General features: G+C 50.3%; 1 protein-coding gene across 11 annotated transcripts in view; it reads left to right on the top strand.

Moving 5' to 3' along the window:
* The window catches only part of UBR4 (ubiquitin protein ligase E3 component n-recognin 4), a 97,062-nt gene extending 81,155 nt beyond the window's left edge, over positions 1-15,907 (top strand). For all 11 annotated transcript variants that reach the window (XM_088466286.1, XM_088466285.1, XM_088466282.1 and 8 more), the window contains 7 exons: positions 2,125-2,267; positions 3,013-3,138; positions 3,216-3,410; positions 10,665-10,889; positions 13,509-13,599; positions 14,536-14,698; positions 15,015-15,907. In XM_088466286.1, the coding sequence (XP_088322412.1) occupies positions 2,125-2,267; positions 3,013-3,138; positions 3,216-3,410; positions 10,665-10,889; positions 13,509-13,599; positions 14,536-14,698; positions 15,015-15,079 (1,008 nt within the window). In that variant the 3' untranslated portion in view covers positions 15,080-15,907. The remainder of the gene's footprint in view (positions 1-2,124; positions 2,268-3,012; positions 3,139-3,215; positions 3,411-10,664; positions 10,890-13,508; positions 13,600-14,535; positions 14,699-15,014) is intronic.
* The last annotated feature ends 468 nt before the right edge of the window (positions 15,908-16,375 follow it).

Genomic DNA, 16,375 nt, shown 5'->3' with positions numbered 1-16,375 from the left:
CCCCTGTGTGTGGGGAGAGGATAGTAGTGGGGGCTCTCTCCCCTGTGTGTGGGGGGAGGATAGTAGTGGGGGCTCTCTCCCCTGTGTGTGGGGAGAGGATAGTAGTGGGGGCTCTCTCCCCTGTGTGTGGGGGGAGGATAGTAGTGGGGGCGCTCTCCCCTGTGTGTGGGGGGAGGATAGTAGTGGGGGCGCTCTCCCCTGTGTGTGGGGGAAGGATAGTAGTGGGGGCTCTCTCCCCCGTGTGTGGGGGGAGGATAGTAGTGGGGGCTCTCTCCCCCGTGTGTGGGGGGAGGATAGTAGTCTGGGCTCTCTCCCCCGTGTGTGGGGGGAGGATAGTAGTGGGGGCTCTCTCCCCCGTGTGTGGGGGGAGGATAGTAGTCTGGGCTCTCTCCCCCGTGTGTGGGGGGAGGATAGTAGTCTGGGCTCTCTCCTGTATGTGGGGGGAGGATAGTAGTGGGGGCTTTCTCCCCTGTATGTGGGAAGAGGATAGTAGTCTGGGCTCTCTCCCCTGTATGTGGGGGGAGTATAGTAGTCTGGGCTCTCTCCCCTGTATGTGGGGGAGGATAGTAGTGGGGGCTCTCTCCCCTGTATGTGGGGGGAGGATAGTAGTCTGGGCTCTCTCCCTTGTATGTGGGGGAGGATAGTAGTCTGGGCTCTCTCCCCTGTATGTGGGGGAGGATAGTAGTGGGGGCTCTCTCCCCTGTATGTGGGGAGAGGATAGTAGTCTGGGCTCTCTCCCCTGTGTGTGGGGGGAGGATAGTAGTGGGGGCTCTCTCCCCTGTGTGTGGGGAGAGGATAGTAGTCTGGGCTCTCTTCCCTGTATGTGGGCGGAGGATAGTAGTGGGGGCTCTCTCCCCTGTGTGTGGGGAGAGGATAGTAGTCTGGGCTCTCTCCCCTGTATGTGGGGGGAGGATAGTAGTCTGGGCTCTCTCCCCTGTATGTGGGGGGAGGATAGTAGTGGGGGCTCTCTCCCCTGTGTGTGGGGGGAGGATAGTAGTGGGGGCTCTCTCCCCTGTGTGTGGGGGGAGGATAGTAGTGGGGGCTCTCTCCCCTGTGTGTGGGGGGAGGATAGTAGTGGGGGCTCTCTCCCCTGTGTGTGGGGAGAGGATAGTAGTCTGGGCTCTCTCCCCTGTATGTGGGGGGAGGATAGTAGTCTGGGCTCTCTCCCCTGTATGTGGGGGGAGGATAGTAGTCTGGGCTCTCTCCCCTGTGTGTGGGGGGAGGATAGTAGTGGGGGCTCTCTCCCCTGTGTGTGGGGGGAGGATAGTAGTGGGGGCTCTCTCCCCTGTGTGTGGGGGGAGGATAGTAGTGGGGGCTCTCTCCCCTGTGTGTGGGGGGAGGATAGTAGTGGGGGCTCTCTCCCCTGTGTGTGGGGGGAGGATAGTAGTGGGGGCTCTCTCCCCTGTGTGTGGGGGGAGGATAGTAGTGGGGGCTCTCTCCCCTGTATGTGCTGCTGGACTGTAGTTGTGGCTCCATGTGCTGCTTAGTAAAGTGTTGGTGCTCAGTATAACACTGCAGGATGTGACATTGTGCCCTAATACTTACAGCAGGTTCCCTACGTGTGTGTGAGCCATTTCCACTTATGCCATTAATACTGACTTCTAGTTTGTATTCTTCATCCCTTGCTGTAATTTCCACCTAATATGGAAGACTTGTTACAATAAGGGAGACGGGCAGGAGTGGTCACTTTATCCCGGAAGGTGTAATAGAAAGTACTTATCTAATGTCATTGTCTTTTAAATGCAGATATAATCTGATTTTGTGTTTTTGGTAACCCACCTTTCTGTTGTGTCTTACATAACTGTGGCAGAATAGTTACCATAGTCTGACAGGTATAACAATATTAAACCTGTATTCTGGCATTGACACCATGTTCATAAACCTGGTGCCCCCTGTGGGGGATGTTACAGGATTTATCGGTACAACCCCTGGAAGCCGCCTGTTTTCATGTTATCTGCCCTTAAAGTTGACTTAGCAGACTTGGGTAGTACTGTATATTCTCCATCTGCGGTGGAACCGCATGGCTTAGCATACGGGCATGCTGGGACTTGTAATTCTACAGCATTTGGCATTGCACAGGTAGTGTACATCTGATGTAATTGTGACAATGACTTTGTTTTCCAGCCAACAAAAGTTCTCGGTATCTACACATTTACTAAACGCGTCTCCCTGGAGGAGACTGAGAACAAACCTCGCAAGCAGTACGCTTACAGCACCGTGTCTCACTTCAACATCGTACACTACGACTGTCACCTCGCTGCTGTCAGGTGCCGGAACATTGTCTGTCTCTTCTGTACTGGTGGCGGGGAGGGGAGGGGGACATTTGAGTCAGGGTGTAAAGATTGTTGTAGGGTGGATTAGTTGGTTTGGGGGTGCAAAGGAGATGGGGTCACAGGTGAGGTTGGGGGGTACAGTTGCTATGACTTTGATTATGGGTGCAGTTGCTGTAGATGGTGAATTAGTTGGATTGGGGGTGGGTATAGTGATTACTGTACAGGAGTAATTGCCTGGTTTTGGGATATAGATTAGGGGGTCGGTAGGTGTATAGTGATTGCTGTAGAGGAGTAATTGGCTGGTGTTGGGGTATAGATTAGGAGGGAAGGTATAGTGATTACTGTACAGGATGAATTGCCTGGTACATAGGTATAGTAGAGGTCGGGGGAAGGTATAGTGATTACTGTACAGGATGGATTGGCTGGTACATAGGTATAGTAGAGGTCGGGGGAAGGTACAGTGATTGCTGTACACGATGAATTGGCTGGTACATAGGTATAGTAGAGGTAGGGGGAAGGTACAGTGATTACTGTACAGGATGGATTGGCTGGTACATAGATATAGTAGAGGTCGGGGGAAGGTACAGTGATTACTGTACAGGATGAATTACCTATTGCAGAGTTATAGTAGCAGTGGGGGGGGGTGTAGGGTCCAGGGTTTTCTGTACAGAAGTAATTACCTGGTATATCTGCTTGCACATATTGGGCTCATGTTCTGTCGTCTGCTGCTTGCACACAGGTTAGCACGTGGGCGGGAGGAATGGGACAGCGCGGCCCTGCAGAACGCCAACACTAAGTGCAATGGTCTGCTTCCTGTCTGGGGTCCCCATGTGCCAGAGTCTGCGTTCGCCACCTGTTTGGCCAGGTAAGCTGTACGTGCGTGTCTGTGTAGCTCCTGTTCTGAGCGCACATTATATCAACGTGTCCGTATGATCTCTCCAGGCACAACACTTACCTACAGGAGTGTACAGGACAGCGGGAGCCCACCTACCAGCTCAACATCCACGACCTGAAGCTGCTGTTCCTGCGCTTTGCTATGGAGCAGTCCTTCAGCGCCGAGTCGGGGGGAGGAGGAAGAGAAAGCAACATACACCTGATCCCCTACATCATACACACCGTGCTTTACGTCCTCAACACGTATGTATCAGAGGGTAATGGCTGTCCAATAGCAGGCGTCATACAGTGTCCAGTCCACATAAGTGATCGGTGGCGTGGTCTTATGTGAGGATCCGCGTTGTGTATTTGTGGCTTTTCTTTAGTAGTAAATTACTGTATGAAGATAGTTTGATGGCAGTGAGGAGCCAGCAGGACTCGCTAATATACCCTAGTAGTGTGTGTTTGGTTCTGTTATGTACGGTGAGGAGAGTTGTTGTTTATGTTTGTTTTTTGGCTCTTAGTTTGATAACAAGAGATATGGTAAGAACTTACCTTTGTTATCTCTGTTTCTACGAAGTCCATAGGGTCCACAGGGTTGACCTTGGGGTATAGGTTGGGAACCAAATCCGGGCACCACGCAGTTAAAGCTTTTAGCTCCCAGGATGCACTTGGGTCCACTCTCCCTATAACCCCACCCCCAGCCAGAGGCACCTCAGTTTGTAAGTAGCCAAAGGCCGGAGGAGGAGAAAAAAAGAGAGAAAACTGGAACACTCGATAACCATACTCACAGAAATGGGAGACGGAAAACCGGTGACCAGTCACACAGCCCATTTGAAGCCAGGTGCGTCAGGGCGGGCGCCCTGTGGACCCTATGGACTTCGTAGAAACAGAGATAACAAAGGTAAGTTCTTACCATATCTCTTGTTTTCTACTTCAGGGTCCATAGGGGGTCCACAGGGTTGACCTTGGGGATGTCCCAAAGCAGTTCAACCAAGGGAGGGGACGCTCCTGTGCTGAGAGGAGAATCCGCCGCCAAAAAGGAAGCATCCTGAGAGGCAAAGGAAAACAATGCCTAGAACCTTAAAAAGGTGTAGACAGAAGACCAGGTGGCCACCTAGCAAGGCAAACCAGCCAAGGTGCCACCGCGAGCCACCCACGAGGGTTACATGGCCCGAGAAAAAAAAAAAAAAAAAACAAGCAGCAACAACAGAAAGGCCTACCCATGGGTAGGCCCCTGAAGAAGACATACGAGGCCGTCCAGCCAACATATGGCCATAGGCCGGCCATCCTTTCCTGTTAAAACCAGAAATCTCAGACCACCAATAAGGAGTCCGATTTCCGTCAGGAACTTGAATGGATCACATAAATCCACAGAGGCCGGACCACAGTCAATGAGGCCACACCAGCCGAGAGGACTGGGGACTGAATGGCCGCACCATAAGTTCCAGAATAATATGGAACCTGAAAATCACTAAGAAGAAACACAGGGTGAGAGCAACTCACACCCTAACAAGATGCCCTCCAGAAGAGGGAGCCACATGAGAACGCTCCCAATTCCGACACTCACCTGGTTGATATAAACTCCCTGATAGAAAGAGAGAAAGCCAAAGCAATAGACCATGTAATGGCTATTACAACCAGCGGTTCCATTAACTTTCCCCGGAGTTAACGAAGAACCACTACTAACTCCCAAGGAGACCCTAGGGAGGACAAATGGAGGCATAATCCAGAGAACACTCCAAAGGATGAACTGGATATCAGAGCGGAGCAATTCCATAACCTAATCATACTGACAGTGTAGAGATCTGCACTGTCAGGAAGGCCAGGCCGAGGGAGAAACCCAAGCCAGCCGGAAGGAATGCCAGAAAATCTGGAAATCCTGGACACCAGAGGATCGTATTGATAGGTATAATACCATAAGAATTATGGCTGCCACAGATTGTGGTAGGTCCCAGCAAAAGCTGATCCATGTGCTCCAATCATTCCAACGATGACAACGCCATGGAAGCCGTAAGACCACTATAGGGACGTAGTCAAAGACAAACGACCCAGGTCCAAGGCAAACCCCAGGACCCTGAGACAACAGGTCTGGGTAGCGAAGCATCAGGAATGGAGTATCGATGGAGAGACTCCGAAAAACCAAGTACCCCTGACATCTGGGGCAATCAGGAGCCACCAGCAGGAAAGCATCTCTGTCTCTATTGAAACACTTCCCTCGAGGAAGAATGGAGACTGGAGAACACAGGTACGCAAATTGGAAGAACCCCTTCACCGACAAAGAGTCACTGAAGGTTGCTTCAGAATCCCCAGAGTTGGACTGTAACACCATAGTGTGATAGAGTCAGAAGGCCATGAGTGTCACCTCAGGAGGGCCCCCCCCCCCTGCTCACCAGGAGATGAAACCTCTCTTGGGGAAGAGACTAGTCCCCGGGATGCACGTCGTAACGGCTGAGGACTCCCGCTTCCCAATGGAGAGCACCCGAAATGAACACTGTCGAGATGGTCGGGAGGAGACCCTCAGACAATTCCCGAATGTATGACATACCTGACATTGCCACCCAACGAACAGTATTGCTAAAAAGGAAGCCACTGTTCTGACCCTGTCGGACTGAACTTTTTCAGGTTCACCTGGAAACAAGGGCTATGCCAGAGTGAAGCCCAAGACAGGCTAAAGTTCCAACAAGTTAATTGACAGGGTGGAATCGACAGACATCCAATTGCACTGAAATGGATGCGAACCAGACACTGTCCTTAGCAAAGAATACCCTGGACGAGATGGCCATAGTCACCCGAAAAGGGACCGACTTGCCTCCGGGGAGAGCATCATCGTTTGAACAGTGATCCGACAGAAAAAACTCGTTCCATCTGTAGATAAGCCAATTATGGAAAGGCCTGGAATGGAACTGAGCCCATTCCACCCTTCCAAAGGCAGACACTGAATAGTGGACCATGCATCCCAGAGTGTAAAGACATATGGCGACTGCGCAGACATCCATGTACTCCTAATGGAAGAGTGGAGATGCCGTCTTAAGCCAGAAGAATTCTCAGATTTTGAGAATCCAGCAGGGCTCCTAGGTGAAGAATACCCAGAGAGGGATGCAGGGAGGACTTTTTTCCCCTTGATTAAACGTCTGCACCCTGAAGAACCCACAGTCAACCAGACCCGGCTGTAAAGTACCCCGGTGATCCTGCTAAGAGCAGGAGGCCATCCAGGTACAGGAGCATTGGGATATACTGAACAGAAGAACTGTCAGAAAATCCCAAATGCTGGTAAACCCCTGTGGGGCTGAGATCAGTCCCAACAGGCAGAGCCCGAAAAATCGTAAGTGCTGTGATACAGCAAACCTCAGTCCATGCTGAGGTAAGGTCTCTGTAAGTACCCGTAGGCACGCGTCCTGTATATCCAGTGATACCATAAAGTCCCCGGGTTCCAAACATAGTATGATGGAGCATAGGGATTGCTTCCTGAACCCAGGTAGCTTTAGGAACTGGTTCGGGGAATTGAGACAGAGAATAGGCCAAAGAGGACCATTCAGCCACCGCACCAGAAAGAAAGCAGAACAACCAGTCCCTCGCTGAGAAAGTGGGGATGGCCCAATTAGCTCCGCTTACCGCAACAACTGTATAGCTTTCTGGATTTGTAAGGCCCTGTTCCGAATAAGGGCCTGCGTACCATCACATGGAAATAGGCCGCCTGAGCAAAGAGAGGGCGTACCCTCCTACCCACGTAGCCGCGGCAACTAGACACTAGTACCGGGCAAACTGAGAAATCGCCATCTCCCAGTGGTAGGCCTGTCTCGTCAGGCTGACGATATATCCGTTGGTTCAGAAGCAGGATCGGCTGGCAGTCCAGGCCTGCTCGGAACTGGATATGTCAGCCCTTGTAAAGGCCGACAGTCTATGAAAAAACAGACCTTTAGGCTGACCCAGAGGACAAAAAGACTTAATAGTCTGAGGCCCCGTAGTGAGCATAGCTGACGGCGGGAAATTTGTACTGCCACTGTCAAGGTCAGATATACCCTATAGATGGTATCTGCACCTCTGCATTCCCAGAGCGCAGCCATAGGGTATTACGGAGGATACCGTCGCAGCCGGAACTCTGAAAGTTTGGAGCTGGTATCCAATATAGGCATGTCCACCTATGACAACTGCGTATATTACGTGAGCGACCAAATACACTTGAACCCCAGACGTGTTGGAGGGGAAAAACATTACAAATACATCAGCTCAGTATGCAATAGTATTACCCATCCTACCATGGCTATAGCATGGTTGGTTAACAACCCCTGAAAGCGAGTATACTGATTTCAGGCAGAGTTACCACCTACGGATCAGAAGAATCCGACCACGCAGGAATGGGATGCGTAGTAACGTCTGTAATCCGACGAGTAACACGCCCATCCACCCCAGGAGGGGCTCATGATGACCCTCAGGGAATTTGGGACAGGAGACCAAACACTGTTGTAATACCTCATATCTGGCAACAGCCAGAGTCCCGCCCTGCGATCCACCCGCTAGTCAGCAACAGGGACCCAGAATGCACGTAATACTGAGGGTGTATGATACAGGTGCAGGTCAACATTCACTCTAACCAGAATGGACCTGCTACCAGCCCGAAAGCAGGGATAATAATACTTGAGATAGGCTTCCCCCCCGTGTAAGAGGGAAAGAGCCCAAAACAGTATCCAGTTCACGGTAGAGCCAAGTGGGAAGTAACCACAGGGCGTCAACCACGCCAATTTGCGTTTCATAGAAAAACGACTTCCACCCAGGGTGGCTGTTGTGGTAATCCCTGCAAGGGGCATGACAGACTATTGTGGCACCAGGGGGAATTCATATACTCGAAAAAACCCCTGTAGGGAGCGGTAGTCTGTGTCACAGGGGAAGAGTGCAAGAAACTGCGAGATACCCTGAGATGAAAAGGGCAGTATGGTGAAGTAACCCCAAGTGAGGTACAACAATGGGGCCCGCCCGGCGATCCGCAATTAAGAGGATCCCGAGAAAACAAACAGCCCAAGGGGGTCGTGAAAGGGACCGGCACCCGATGACGCCACATACAGAACCCTTTAAGAGTTAAATCCTCCGCACTAACACCTGCAGCACATGGCTTGCAGGATAGTAAAAATGGGTGCAGTATAACGCTCTATCTCCTGGTCAGACATATCTGACCAAGCCTTGTGATCAAGCAGCGCTATACTGGTCCTGACTGAAACAAAAAATTAGCTGCAGGGACCCATTTTCAGCGTATGCAACACACAGTTCCACTCAAAATATGGCAACGTGCAGCACGCAACAGTATGTGACAAACCTCACAAATATTAACAAGTATATAAATGTGAGGTCTCAGAACCACCCCAAGTACAGCTGTATTAGGGCAGATAAGGAAAGGGATAGATATACACTGACAGGTGAGAGAATAAAGTACAGTCAGCACTAGCATAAGTCACATACAATGCAGATATACACATATATACATAAACATGTCATATAATATACTGCACTATTACACTGCATTCAACTGCCCAGATTCAGTGTCTGGGAAGGCTACAGCGCTGTGTACACTGACCTAATGGTGAGGTACGCAGGGGGACTGGACTCACTGCCATCCTGAGAGATCTCTGCTGCACCACAGAGATAAAATGGCCGCTGGAGACCTCAGAGGAAGCGTGGCCCGCGGAGGAAGCAGCTCAGCGACGCCAGACTATGGATACTGAAAGGCGCGCTGAGCTGAGGGGAGGAGCCGCTATAACAGGGAAGGCTGTCTCCCCTGGCCGGCTATTAACCCCCGGGACGCCGGCTCCCTGCACCGAACACTAAGTCCCTGGTGGTCTAGTGGACACACGGGGTATGGGGGGCCCGCCGCCACTGCCGACGCCTCCGGTCTGTCCCCAGAGACCGGAGGCACAGGACTGCATTTCAAATGCGCGGATCACCGCAAGCGGTGACCCGCGCCTTACCTGCTCCCCGTGAATCCGGCAGCAGTCCTGGGCGCCCGCAGAGTCCGGCTAGTACAGACTCTGGGGTCCCGCTGAGATCCCCAGATCTGTACTGGCGTCTCAGCGCCAGCGGGGTGACGGAGCGGCAGCTTAGACGTCCTATGGACAGTCTGACGCTGCCGCTCTGAAGAATCCAAAGGAAAAATAAAAAACTCTGTCCTTTAGAAAAAAATAAAGCTTAGGGGCTGCTAATCAGCTCCCCACTGCACTAAACGGTGACCCGACTCCGGCCGGGCACAACTTAAACTGAGGTGCCTCTGGCTGGGGGTGGGGTTATAGGGAGAGTGGACCCAAGTGCATCCTGGGAGCTAAAAGCTTTAACTGCGTGGTGCCCGGATTTGGTTCCCAACCTATACCCCAAGGTCAACCCTGTGGACCCCCTATGGACCCTGAAGTAGAAATTGGTATTCACAAAACCAGTGCGTTTGTCCCATGTATTGTTTTACTCTGAATCTCCATCAGCACAGCTGGGAGCCTGCCCGTATCTCGATCACCTTCTCTGTAAGGAAGTTCTGCCTTTCAGTCTTCCTCCAATATCCGCTCTAGAAATCCCTTAATCCCTATAGATGCTGCTTTCCTGATATCGGTCAGTGCCGCTCTCCCATCTCCGCGCCAGGCCCCGGCGCTATATCTGCTGTGTAGGGCCTAGTGCCATCTGACCCAGAATCTCCAGCGGAGCCCTCATAGACCCCAGCTACAGGACTGGGGCTTCCCCTACCGATTCTGATTCTCAGGCTGCCCGAGTTAAACGGGATGCAATAAGGAAGCCGGCTAATATTCTACCGACAGCCGGCTTCCCGACTGTCCTATCCCGGCGAGTGTGAAATGACCGGCGTCTAGATGTAGACGCCACTCATTTACCCGACGAGCGGACAGCCGCGGGGAGGGGGGGGAAGGGTTACTTTTAGAGCTCCCTGGGGATACTTAGGGTTAGGCACCCCCCCGGGAGGTTAGGGCTACGCTAGGGAGAGGGAGGGTTAGGGTTAGGCACCCCCGGGGGGGAGGTTAGGGTTAGGCACTCCCAGGGGGGAGGTTAGGGTTAGGCACCCCCCCAGGGGACTTAGGTTTAGGCACTTAGAGGAGGGATTAGGGTTAGGCACTTGGGGGGGGTGTTAGGGTTAGGCACCCCTAAGGGAGGGTTAGGGATAGGGGGGTAGGTTAGGTTAGTTAATACTTACCTAGGGACGATCGGGATTTCCAGCGCTGTCGGGCTGCCACTGCCGGGAATCGAACCATGCGGCCGGCGGTATTTCATACCGATTCTGAGTTAAACACCTCCTGCATTATTCGCCCTCCCCTGGCGCCTGTCCATGTTTTGTTTTGGTTGATATGAAGTTTCGGGTTAGCGCTGTTAATATGGGTTCCCTCTAATGAGGAAGAAATGTTTCATGCTTACTCTATTATGGGAAAGATTTTTTTATTTTTTATTGTTTTAATCTTTGGAAGAATGTAACAGAGCCTCACAGATTGATCAGTGCCTTAAGGAATAAACAGATCTTTGGCCTTCTCTTCATTCTAGAACTCGGGCCATATCCCGCGAGGAGAAAATTGTGCAGAACTTCCTAGAACAGCCCAAAGAGAAGTGGGTGGAAAGTGCCTTCGAGGTGGATGGGCCCCATTATTTCACAGTCTTAGCACTACATCTCCTGCCTACAGAGAAATGGAAAACCATCCGCATAGACGTACTGCGGCGCCTGCTAGTGGTCAGCCACGTGCGGGCGGTCTCATCCGGAGGGGCAACCAGGTAACATGCATCCAATCCCGCAGGGCGTCTGTCTTTGCTTTTTCCACAGCTAAATAGTCATTGTGATGGCTATGCTAATGCCAGGGGCGAGATACATACCTGGGAGGGGTACTACCAATCAAGGCTCTTTGACGGGGGGAGCACGGCAGGCCTTCATCTTGCAATAACCCCTCCATTGATTTTTGGTTGGCTAATTAGTCCCTAGAAGTCTTCCCTTTAGCAGCGAGTGACCTCCAGGTCCCATTGTATAGTATTACTTTCTGTGGAGAAGGGTCACCAGCTAGATGCATAACCCCCTGTGAGTCTCTCTCGTCTGGTGGATGCAGACTAGGCTCTATTCTTCCCATAGGCATTTGGTGTCTACACACACAGGCCCCTTAGGGTGTGGTGGTGGTCTTGCTGTTAAGGGCCGCTGGTACCAAGCCGAATCGCTACTCTCTAAAATAATGTTCTGGAGAGGATGGTAATACCCCGTATTCAATTTGAAAGTACGTGAAAACGGGACCCGGCGAAACTTGAACAGGCGGAAAGTACTGTCAGATTTGGGGAAATCAGCCTGACACCCCCCAAACGATGCTCTGACATGGGGTTAGCTATGGTTACCCCCGATTTGGCTTTCTGAAGGTATTTGGTGTTTTTAAACTGGCTGAATAGCTGCTAAATAGCGTTTTTCTATACGTGGTGCAGAATAGTATTCAGGAGCGTTTTTTCTAGAAAACAAGTAATCCCAGCAAATTTGGGGTACTTGAAAATGGGGGTCAGCATATTTAAAAGTTGCTAAAGTGAAGTTGAAATAATCGTGAAAAATCCACCTGCCACAAGCACCTGCAATCAAAAAAACACTTGGGGACCCCCCAGAGTCAAGTTCACTAGTTTTTAAGTTTGTACCCCAACAATTTTTTTCCGCCCCTTTTTCAAAGTAATTTTTTGGGGTGTCCTAAAGTGTTTTTTAACAAAATAAAAATTTGACACAGTTTACCTTTGGGGGACTGTCTGAAGGCTGCTCGGGGGGTTCCCGTAACGTTGCACCCCAAAACTGCACTTTTTTCCCGCCTCCCATTCATAGGCGATACTTTTCCGCCTTTTACATTGCATTGACTTTCTGCCTAGGCAGAAAGTCTTTCAAATTGAATACGTGTATAAAAGCAAAACAGGCGAAAATGACGTCATCAGCGAAAAGTTTCCGCCAAAAACACGCGGAAACTGACTCTTCGCGTCAAATTGAATACGGCCCTAAGTTGGAGTCCACATAGACAGTGCTGTAATGTTGGTGTCGTTCGGTCCTCTCGGCCAGCAGGAAAGTGATATAGATACGAGGGTTCCTACATACAGGGAAGCAGTGTGGTGTATGCGCGGGGGGCACACGGATTCTGGATTCATACACCCACCTATCTGCACACACAAAGTAAGTTATCAGGTACGGCCACTGGCTGCAGGGGGAGCTCATGACCGTTGTGTGTATGTTATCTGAAGACTCTCCGAGGCTCGTTTTCTGATGACTGGATGGAAATGCCGGATGCTCTCTCTGTTTTTAGTGGTATGTTCAAAAGATGTCTCAGGACCTGAAGGAATCTCCCCGAGGGCTAATGTCGCTGCCCAGCCTTCAGTTGCCCAACGATTTTCTCATGCCTTAGTGAATTTCCCCAGAACCACTGTGACGTGAGATAAGTCATTAGCACAGTGTAAGTGGTTATACCGGAGTGTTGCGGAGATTCCTCAGCTAGGTGAGCCTGTCTGTGTGAGCGGCCTGGCTCTGTAGGCATGTTCTGCAGCTGACACTCCCCATCTGTGCTTGTTTTCTCTTCTGTAGATTGAGGGTTTATGGCAGTGGTTCATAAATGTATTATTAATAGACTTTTACGCTGCTGTAGATCATTAATAACACCATAAAGGAGGGTCTACCATATACTAAACGCCGGTGGGTAGGAGGGATGAGCTGCAGATTTTCAGCACTAAGACTTCCTTCCTTCCTAGGCGTGTAGTGGGGCAGTACAGGCGTGTGCGCTAACTATATACATAACTGGTAATATGTATATAGCACGCGCACATTCCGCAGCGCTGTACAGAGAATATATCAGTCACTCACATCAGCCCCTGCTCCAGTGGAGCTTACACTCTATATTCCCGATCACATGCTCACACAGCTACACACTAGGGGGTAAATTTACTAAGATGGGAGTAATATTTAAGAAGTGATGTTGCCCATGGCAACCAATCAGATTCTACTTCTCATTTATCTAGCACCTTCTAGAACTCCCATATTAGTAAATTTACCCCTAGGGGTCATATTTTGTCAGAAGCTAATAACCTACCAAATAAGTTTTTGGAGTGTGGGAGAAAACCCACGTAACCACGGGTAACAACACACAATCTCCAGGAGAGAGATTATCTCTTGGTGAAGCCAGTTGCTCATTCAGTACACACCTCCCGACCTGCGCATCTTCACTCGCATACCGCTGTAGTCATCCGCACTGAGAGATCACAGCCCCCCCGTCCTGTCCGTCCGCGCTAATGTGAGAGCCTGGGAGATCTAGTTCCGCTGAGACTTTGGTCTATGAGTAGATGGGTCCTGGACTGTGGACGCTCACCAATGTACTTGTTCTCCCCCCTCTCCTACAGATTGACAGAAAAAACTGTGAAAGACTATTCTGTGTATCGGTCCAGCCTGCTCTTCTGGGCCCTGGTTGACCTCATTTACAGCATGTTTAAGGTAATGATTTAATACAGACAATCGTTCTGATTGCGACAACAAATGTACAGGAAACAATGTAATCTGCTACTATTGAAACTCATTAGAGGTTCATCACTGAGTGCAATGACATAGTTCCCTGTCACCGTGGTATGTCTAAGTCACTCCTTTGCTTGTAGCGTGTGTCTCGCCCAGTACTGGCATCCCAGCCAGAATTAGGGCTTGTCAGCGACTCTTAGGGTGCTGAAATAATATTTAGAGGTAAATTTACCAATTACAAGCGGTGGTTTCCTTACATAGGTTCTGGAACTAACTCGCCCCTCTCTCAGCCCATTCTGGCCCCGTACTCGTAGGTTTTTCTATGTATCCCTACGGGCTGCGATTAAGTACGGCAAATAGCCGTGCTTACTCACGGGGCGGGCCGACTCACCCCTAATTGAGTTCCCTCCTATATATGTTACACTGAAAATCTTGTATTGGCCACTGAGGCTTGGAGCTGGCCCCTGGTAACCTCTATGACCAACAGGGCCGGATAAACGGGGGGACGGTCGCCCCAGAGTCCCCACACAGGGACGATGTGACCCTGCCGAGAACAGGTGTCCAGCGGGCACCTGTTCCCGAGTCTCCTCATCAGTGTCACATAACATGTCAAGGGGTGGGGTAGGCTCCGTAATGGCTTGGAGGGGGCCCCCACCAGCCTTAATCCGGCCCTGATGACCAATACACTGGTAGAAGGCACTTCAGCAATTTATCTTGGTGGCCAGCAGATGGCCGACTAAAGACCAGGCTGCTTGAAATGGAAACATATTGCTATATAAATATTCAAGCTTCTAGCTGTTGTATAGTATTTTTAAGGCTGTATATTAATTTTTTTCAGTATAGAAAGCCTGTAATATAGTATACAGAGCCTGTGATCGCCACGCAGCAGTTACAGCATGAATTGTGTTTACGTTGCAGAAGGTACCGATAAGTAACACAGAAGGAGGCTGGTCCTACTCCCTGGCAGATTACATCCGTCTCAACGACATGCCCATCTACGAGGCCGCAGACAGAGCCCTGAAGACGTTCCAGGACGAGTTCATGCCCGTAGAGTCGTTCTCAGAGTTCATGGATGTGGCTGGTTGGTATCCTTTATCCCTCTCTTTTTGTCCTGCCATTTGTTAGGATAATAAGCTTTAGTCAAGGCAAGTAAACAGGTGCAGGAGTCTAGATCTGCTTATTGGAAGGACAAGTAACCCTTGTGTAACCCCGCTGTCTGGGGACCCGTTTAGTTCTCAGTCATTGGTCTCGCAGTGTAACACGTAAGAGAGCGTTTTTCTGGCCGGTCGTCCCGTACTTTTTGCCTTGACTCAGCCCTTGTTGTTTCACGTGAACTTGGCAGGACTCCCCAGGAACACATTATAGATGGCTTTCATGCCTTTCTCTTTGTTTTCCAGGTCTTTTATCTGAAATCAGCGACCCAGACAGCTTTCTTAAGGATCTTTTGAACTCTGTTCCTTGAGCTCCTCCCGTGAGAGAGGAGTCTGCTTTTAGCCTGTGGATGCTCCGTTTTCCTCCCCTGGGTGTTGCAGTAATGTTTTTTCCTCCATTATTTTTGAAATTTTGGTGAACATGGGGAGAGAAGTGCGTTAGCTCGCCTGCGGTCTCTAAGATCTGCCGACAACACCACAGTCTCATCTGGCGGCAAATACTACTTTTATCTTCAGTTTCAGAAGCGTTCGTGTCATCACATAAATTCAGATCGCGCTGCCCACGCTGGCTGCCATTTTTTGTTTGTTTTTAGTGCGTTTGTGTGAGTGTTCCAGAATCCGCAAAGGACAACAGGAAGCCGCAGTGAACCAACAATTTACTGCAAACGAAATTCCCAGGAGGGACACGCTCCTCTCTTCGCTATATTGCATGAAGTTTCCAGCCCACCAAAGAAAATAATGCATGCCCACCTTCTCTACAACATGCTCTTTTGTGTCATGGCGGCAACCGGGGGAGGGGATTGGCTCAGTGGGACCAGTCTGCGCTTGCTGTGGTCTCCTCCTTCCTCTGCGGACCCCTGTGTTGCTGTAGCCAGTGCTACAGAAGAACCCAATCATTTCTGGATGTGTTTCGATGACAATCTCGCTATCGCACTGCGCTGAATCGGGCTGGAGCAGTCGGGGCTTTGTGTGATACAAGTGATGTGTGTGACGATTCAGCATCTTTACTGTACGTGTCCATTTGTGCAGTCTGCTCACTGGCATAGGGGCCTCGGCAATGGGGCGTCTCCGGCAGTCAATTAACATGTAACCGGCTGTTGTCTGCTTAAGATATAATGTAATAAAGCTTTTGTTTCTCAGTCTTGAGTCCTTTGAGAGCTGATGATTTGCGATAAGTGATTGATGCTACTTGACCTGTGTTTCTGTTTTTCTTCATCTCTGTTCATTTCATAACTGCCCCCGAGAGTCCTCCCGAACCTCCCAAAGCAATACGACAACACGGGGGGGGGTTTACATTTAGACGTCGTAAGGAATTTCTTTTAGTTGTTGGCCCTTGTATGACTTTGTTAAGCCGTATAATTGTTTTACATATGTAGAAGAACGAGCAGGTGAATTAAGTCTTAATGGTGGTGAAGCCGCTTATCCGAACACTTATTCTGACTGGGTGATCCGTATGTTACATGTTGGACGTTATCTTGTTTTTCAGTTTAGTGGAGACTACGGAATGCCTGAGCTGATTAGCATATAAATTAAATTATTGTGCTGATTGGCAGTTGAGCAATAAGGTACTTTTGGTTATTGAATTAGGCAAGAGCGTTCCTGCCCCG

The sequence above is a fragment of the Taudactylus pleione genome, unplaced genomic scaffold (assembly GCF_031769625.1).
Source record: "Taudactylus pleione unplaced genomic scaffold, aTauple2 ptg002751l, whole genome shotgun sequence".
In the NCBI taxonomy this organism is placed as follows: Eukaryota; Metazoa; Chordata; class Amphibia; order Anura; family Myobatrachidae; genus Taudactylus; species Taudactylus pleione.
This window is presented reverse-complemented; position numbering and strand designations above follow the sequence as displayed.